At 42.1% G+C, this 7726-nt stretch overlaps 1 protein-coding gene across 3 annotated transcripts in view; it reads left to right on the top strand.

The window, feature by feature from the left end:
- Nucleotides 1-348: 348 nt before the first annotated feature.
- The window catches only part of SEC24B (SEC24 homolog B, COPII coat complex component), a 43838-nt gene continuing 36460 nt past the window's right edge, over nt 349-7726 (top strand). For 2 of the 3 annotated variants that reach the window (XM_035540505.2, XM_035540497.2), the window contains exons 1-2: nt 349-570; nt 5755-6459. In XM_035540505.2, the coding sequence (XP_035396398.1) occupies nt 456-570; nt 5755-6459 (820 nt within the window). In that variant the 5' untranslated portion in view covers nt 349-455. Of the gene's footprint in view, nt 571-5175; nt 5194-5754; nt 6460-7726 lie in introns of those variants that run through there. The other variant, XM_035540514.2, reaches the window with a different exon arrangement.

Genomic DNA, 7726 nt, shown 5'->3' with positions numbered 1-7726 from the left:
CAAGGAAAGGTTGGACGTGGTGCTTAGGGACACGGTTTAGTGGGTGACATTGGTGGTAGGGTGATGGTTGGACCAGATGATCTGAGAGGCCTTTCCCAACCCTAATGATTCTGTGATTCTATGATTCTCAGCCCTCATACAGAGACCACACTCCTTCCACAGAAAGAAACCCCCTGCCACAGCGCTCCCTGCCTCCCCGAGGCCTTTCCCCTGCCCGCAGTCCCCGCGCGGGCGGGACCATGCCCCGTGCGGCCGCCCGCAGCCGGGGGAGGGCGGCGCCGGCAATGGGGCGCGGAGGCTCCGCCAGGGGACGCTGTGGGCGGCGGCGTTAACGGCCGGCAGCGGCGGGAGCGGCGCTCGGGCCCGGCTGCGAGCCCTGCCCGGCCGTGCCCGGTCCTACCGGGGCCCTTGGGGCGACCCCCGGCCGCCGCGGGGGCGGAGCGCTGCGGGGAACCATGTCTGCGCCCGCCGGGCTGCCGCCGCGGCCGTCCGCCGCTATGTACCCGGGCGGGCCCGCAGCTTCCCGGGAGGCCGCGGCGACCGAGGGCGGCGCTCCTCGCTGCCACAACGGTGAGGGGCCGCCGGCCTGCGGGGCTCGGGGGGTTCGGGGCTCCGGGAGGGGGGGGTTCGCCTCTTCTGCGCCTCGGGTGTGGAAACGGGATGGGTTTGGGGAAGATTTTGGGGGGGAGGGAGGAGAAGGCGGGTCGGGGCCTTGGTGCTGTGGGGTCAGAGTGCCCGTGCAGCAGGGGAGTGGGGCTGGGGGGAGCTGTGAATCGTGGCTGGCTGGAGAATATGAAATATTGCAAACTTCCAAAGCAGTGGCTCGCTTTTCACCTCGAGAGGTATTAACTCCTTGCTTTTAAACCGCGGGGGCTGCAAAACCAGTTCTTTGTTAAGTTTTTAGAAAGCCTTCCTCTGCTCCATCCCCGCCTAACGATGGTCTGGCACCGACATCGGGCCTCTTCGTATCTCTCACGGGATTTTGGCTCTGGCTGGTAAACCTTTTATCTCACAGCCAGGCTCGCTGTGCACAGGCGGTGTTCTGCGCAGGCTGCTGTTGAGGGTAATGACCTACAAAATCTTCTCTCGTGGATATTGCTCGTGTCCAAAGGGTGGCTCGTTGGTGGGCTCTTACATGCCTCCGAAGGTTTTGCCTACAGGTAGTGCAGTGAATGAAAAGGGAGGTAAGCACGTAGTTTAGGGAGAAACTAATGCCTCGGATGCGCTCTTCAAACTTTAGTATTATAAAGCTGAAATTTCTCTGAATTAGTCACAAAATTCCAACTTATGTGGCTTTTAGTTAAAATACCACGCTGTCAGGACTCTGTTACAGCCTCCTCAATGAACTGGAGGTATATTTCACAGAAATAAACAGAAACTGACATTGCGTATTCCCCTTGTATTTTTAACTGAATGAAACAGTAATTTTAAAGGGCCATCATTAGGATTTATTATTTTAATTAGTTGGTTTAATGTTGCTGTTAATATTCCATCTTTTAAACCTTCTAGTAAACTGTTTGTTTACTGTGAATCAAACATATGCTTATTTTTTTTAATTCTGAGAAGTTTTATAGTGTGTAGTAATTATCTTGCATTTTTATCATATAACTTGCTAACTGTCCAGCTTACCTTTGCCTTCCGTGTTCATAAGATGCCTACAAATCATCAGATATATACCACGGTAGGCTAAGAAATCTGAATTTGTGATTTCGTGTGTTTTAGCAACACTATTCCAAAGCTTTTAGATGAGTTTATCGGTCTTCTTCAAGTACTAATCTTGTGAAGTTGTAACACAGGATTTAATTTTTTTTTTTAACAACTGTAATAGAAGGGGGAATGAGGGGGAATAGCGACAGAAAAAGAGAATTGGAAACTTCTGTCATATAGAAACTAAATTTCACAAAGAAGATAGTCATTGCTTTTGAGATTTATTTTTACATCAGTATAAGGAAGGTCAAATGTAAGATACTTTAGTGAATACAACTATTTCTATATTGGCTGTAAAATAGACCATAGCATATTGTTTCAGTTGTTTGCAGAGTGCTATACATGTTAATTTCATAAAATCTAGATTTTTTCAGATTAAGCCTTTGAAGTTATGGGGATCTGATGAAGGAGAGGCTGTTTCTTACAGAAAGAAAGAAACTCATTGCATGTATAGTGATATTTACAAGGATGTTCAGCTTTGTATTTAATAGGATTTACCCAGTCCAGTGACCACATTCATTTGAGAACTTTGGGGACTTTAGTGTTAGTGTAAGTTTAAAAAAAAAAAAAAAAGTTTTTTTTTTTTTTTTCCATGTATTTGGTTTGATTCCATTTTTAAATTCAGTAATTTAAAAAGAAAGGGGTCATTGCCTGGTATTTTGTTTGTCAGTCAGGGGCTTGTACCTGCAATTCTTCTGAATAAAGTTTTGCAGGTTCGTGGAAATTTTATTGTAGCAGTTTTACTAGTAGCTTTATACATAACCAGAAAACGACTTGTTTCCGAATACCAGCATAATGAGATGTTGCTTGTTAAATTAGTACTGAAAAATGATGTATTTTTCCAGTAGCCACTGGAGACTTCAGTGTTAACAGTATAACGTATTGAAATTTGTAACTCTGAGAGGTTAACTCTTTTGAATTTCCATGTTTCTCGAGAAGTTTTTTTACTAGTGTTATCTACGAGTGTTTTGTAAGATTACAGTTAGTATCATCAGGATACTGATGATATATGGTATATTTCAGGATCATCATTTCAATTCTGAAGTCCTTTAGGACTGGTTTTCATCCCTCCTCACAAGTTTGATCTTTTGGATAGTTTCAGTTAAATTTGATACCGGGGGTAGAGGTATGAAATTCCTGAAAGCTTTGTGAAACTGGGAAGCTGACTGATGCCATCACTGAGCTGCTGCGAGAGCTCAGCAGTGACTTGATTTTCTGGGTCCTTTGCTTGCAATTAAGGACGTGCAGAGCTTGACGAGATGTGGTCAAGCTGCCCCATGTCCATCTGGTTAGAGAGAGACCAGGGAGCTGCGGTGAGTGTTCTCTGCAGTGGACACAGAGATGATAAAAGCTGTGGACACCTAACAGGTATTCTTGACTAGAAAGGGCGGTTTTATTGTAGGGATATGTACCTGGAGGGTGCGTGGCAGGAGGCTCAGTTATTCAGATAAGAGAAGGCTTGGGCATGAATACAAACACACACGACACTAGAAAGCCAAACTTTGCTAATTTATATAGGTGTTCGTATAGCCATGGCACTTTTTTTTTTTTTTCCTCCTATAGTGTTTTTTTTTCCTTAAAAAGTGATACGGCTTTCAGGGTTCTCCTACTAATGCACATGTACTTACACATTATAAGGTATTAATTTGTCTGTGGAAGGAGAGTTTCCTTGCTTTCCACTATGGAGATGGCATTTTAGCGGTGCGCTTTCTGTGTGCAGCTAAGTTTTTCAACTCCTCTTACAGTTCTCTGGAAGAGAATTGTCAAGTGTTTTGGGAGGAAGGTATACTGCCTGAGACACCAGCACAGATCGTGCAGTTAACCAGATCTCAAAATGACACCAAAAACGTACCCACATTTCCAGTGCTAAAAACGGCCCAATTATCTAGTCATCATTAGCAGCTTCAGCTACTAATTGCACTGAGAAATTACTTTCTGTTCACATTCTTCATGATCAAATGGACAAAAATCTCAGTTCAGATAATGGGAATGATCTTTCTTCTGTAGTTGTAAAAACTTGCTTTGAAAGGCCAGGATTTTGAAATCCGAAAGATTGCTTTTCAAATGTCAGCTGTGTCTTTCTTAATGAGTTCTTGATGGGATTCGTACTCTCTCGTGCAGTTTTAAACTCATAATGGATGTTAAGAATAGGAATAAAGGCAACTTGGACGTTCTGTAGTGTGGTAACTGGTATCTTGTACTGGTAATATAATCTCTCCTTATGGTAAGTGTTTTTAAACCAGAGCTGGATACTGCAAGACTTTATGAGATGATTTGATGTGCAGCCTTTTATTTGAAGTGAGGTGCTCCTAAACCAGTTCCTAAATTATACTTGCTCAGTTAGTTTATTCAGCATACCATACCATAGTAGAACAAATGCACAGACTCTTCAGCTAAAACAACTTTCCTTGCTGCCTTCGATGTTGTAGCTGCTTAAAGCAGTAAGCCGTGACAGACATATGTTATTTGTGTATTTTTCAGTTTGCTCTTTCAGACTTCCAAAAAGCAGGTTGAAAGTCTGCTAAAGGTCACGTAAGTGCAGCCTGTAGTTAGTTGTCGGTGAGTCACTAACTTGAAAATCATTCTCCCTTAAAGGAGAATAAGCTACAGAGCATTAGGAAGCAGCTCCCACTTTTTCAGAAAAGCAGTGAATCAGAAGCATAAAATTACGTACGGCTCCAAATTGTTAGTACGTCTCTATTTTTTTGTGTCTGTATTTTCTTAAGCTCCTTATGCTTACTCCCTAAAGGCCTTTCTGTTTCTTGGCCCAGCGGTCCAAGTCACTCTTGTTTGTTTGTTTGTTAGCTTTCTCTTCTGCTCAGTGTTCTGGGTTTGTCACTTACGAAAAGTCATTTTTAATTTTATCAGAGAACAATTTTGGACAGTATGTTCCTTGCTTACAACATTCTGTTAACAAATCATTATTAAAATTGCCTTGCAAGTTAATCATAGACCACCTGGATGTTACTTTGAGAACAGTGACTTTTCTGAATTTGATTCTTCAACAGAAGCACATACAAGAGAAGTAATGCTTGTATTTTGTTATCGTAGTAAATGTAGGGGGGCAAATGGACAGTTCATTATTGCCACAGCTGCTGTTTAATGTGAGTGGCACGGTGTCGTGCTGTGTGTTTCTGTTCACTGAGAGCTGGGAAATAACACGGGCACACAGCGGGATGTAAGCAGTAGGGTGTGGTGAGTTTAAAAAAGGAAATGATCCAGGGAAATGCATGTATGGTTCACTAGAAAATAAAAACAGGGTGCAGGAAAAGAAATTGAGGGAGGCTTTAAGATTTACCATTGATCAATTAATAATAAAAATAATAATAATTTTAAAAAGGACATGCTTAATGTTTGGTCTCTAACAAGCAAGTACTTGTTCTACCCTTTGCAGGACCAGTATGTAATTAACCTCTAATGTTGCAGAGGCAGTTGCAGTGACAGCTGAGGTCAGTTTCTCTGATACAAACATCTCCACTACCTGATGTAAGTATCAGGCAGTAAACATAAGTGCCTTGTCAGGTACCTTGTGGTTTCATAAAAATGATGTTTTTTTTTTGTAAAAGCATAAAATAACATAAAGGAAAATAAATGCTCTAAAGCACTTTATCTTGGTCACCATGTTGGGGAGCTCTCGAGACAATGTTGACATACTGATGTGTCTGCAGCTTTTCATTTTCAGTTTCTGTAGGGTGTATTGTTATGTTCAGACACTGAAATACCAGTTTGGTGCTTACTGTTGCTCACTACTTGCTTAAATATTTTCCTAAAAACTTAAAATACTCAAAATAGAGCTGTGATGCATAGGGTCTTGGCATGGAAAGGATCCATTTTTCTGGTACTTTTATGTGTTTGCAAATTATTTCAAACATGGTATTCTGCATGCATTGTTTGTTCTTTTTGTTCTGTTGATGGACATTGACCTCAAAGATAGGGATGGAAATCAAGAAGAAAGCAGTTGTTTGTTAGTTGCAGTAGGTACAGAGTTCGTTGGCACTACTAGCAGATGCACCTTTAATATATTGAGATGTTTTCTCTTCATTTCAGGTCCTGTGCAGAGTCCGATGCAGTTCCCTTCTGGCTATGGCTCGCATCCTCCAAACTACAGTGCGCCCTCAGGACACTATTCCCAAGTGCCCAATAAAGCTGTTTCTCCACACATGGATAATCAGTATAGAGCTAGTTACCACTCCACCTACTATTCAGCACCAGCACAAAATGTCATGGCCCCTTCTGTGGGTACCAACGTGTTGAATACCCGGGAATCGCAGCAGTTCTACAACAAACCTCCCCATGCAGCGGGGCCAGCTGAAGGACCTGTTCAAGGAGCAATACCACCTGCATCCTACTTGCATACGAGTGCTCAGCAGTCATATTCAGCGTTTGGTAATCATTACAACACTTCTGTCAGCTCTTCAGTGGCGTCTCAGGGATTTCCCCTTAGTTCTGATCGTTACGCTATGCCCGTGGTTTCTAGTGCCATGTATCCTAACGTTTCCTATCCTCCTGCAGCTACTGGCAGCATGTATGGGCAGGCATTTACTTCTCAGAGCCTACCTGCTGCCGGACAGTTCAAAGAGACAAATATGTTTTCTAGCCCGAGTACATCAGTACCTCATTCACTTCAACAGCATGTTCCTGTGGGATATAATTCAACGTTATCAACCGTTTCATCTGCTCAGCCCATTCAGGACAACCTCAGCAGGAATCTCACTGGATCAGTTGCTCAAGTAAACAACCAAATAAATACAGGTACAGTATTAGTTGAAAGATAGTGAACTTCCAGATGTGCCTGGGAAACATCAGAAATCACGGCTTTGTTGTTTTGTACTTATTCAGTACGTAAAATTCTGTATCACAAGTTTGAATTCTGTCTTTATTGATTTTTGAGGCATTTCTCATTTGGTTATCACAGTCTTGACAACAGTGGCTAATTGTATCACTGACATGTTCCATTGAGTGATGCAGCAAAAGACCCTACTGGGCAGATGGTTTTAGGGTTTTGGTTTTTCTGGTTGGTTTGTGGTTGGTTTTTTTGGTTGTGTGTTTTTGTTTGTTGTTTGTTTTTGCATTTTTAAGTTGGCTTGGAAGGGAAGTCTTTTGTGCTGTTTTGAAGGAAGGTGTAGATTCTTAGATATGTCTATTGAAAATGTACTTTTTTTTTTTCAATCTATGTCTAGAAGAGTTCTATTGTTAATTCAGGAGTTAAATTTGTTTTGTAACATTTACCTAAGTGAACATGCGTGTGCTCTTCTCTTCAGAAATTTCAGAAAAAGTGGAATCCTAAATGGGTTAGGGGGCAATTAGTTGTGTGGTTTGTTTGTTTTAATAAGCATTTGAATGAGACAGCCATTTAGGTGTTTTTAGATAGTTTTTGTAAGCAACAGCACAATGATTTTCACGTGGATGCAGCAGTAGAGAATGAGGTGGTGAGGACAAGCAGACTGAGTCCGTGCGGGTAGCTGCAGCTTCTGCTGCTTCGTGGGAAAACTGACAACAGCTTTGAAGGGTAAGAAAGGTGGAAGGGGTTAGAGATGTGGGAGGGCACGCACAAGGAAACGTTTTGCTCTTCATCTGAATGAGGCTGTATTCTCCAAATAGTGCGTGCAAGCAAATTCTGGTTGTTTTACTATGCTGGTAATGTTCTGGTGTTGTGCAGTTCTCACGTGTAAGCTGTGCAAGACTAACAGTTTTCCTTTCTGATGAGACAGATGTTAGAGAATTGTAGAATGTTTCTTTTTTTTTAATGCCAGTTATTTCAGATTATAGTTAAGCATCGGAATTGTTTTCAGAGTCCTTGTAGCTGAGGTTTTCTAAGACCAAGGACTTATGAAAAACATGGTTTTGATGATGGTAAAGCTTTGACTGGGGAAACCAACAGAGCTTAAATCAAGTTCATAAAGTACGTGTCAAGGTTGAATTCATTTTCAGTGTTGGTTGTTTTTTGTTATTGTTTTTTTTTCCCAAACTGTGATACAGAGTGGCATCCTTTAGCACAGTTTTAGAAGATGAAATAGTA

The sequence above is a fragment of the Cygnus atratus genome, chromosome 4, assembly GCF_013377495.2.
Source record: "Cygnus atratus isolate AKBS03 ecotype Queensland, Australia chromosome 4, CAtr_DNAZoo_HiC_assembly, whole genome shotgun sequence".
Classification (NCBI taxonomy): Eukaryota; Metazoa; Chordata; class Aves; order Anseriformes; family Anatidae; genus Cygnus; species Cygnus atratus.
The sequence above is the reverse complement of the archived record's forward strand: the minus strand, read 5'-3'. Positions and strand labels throughout refer to the sequence as shown.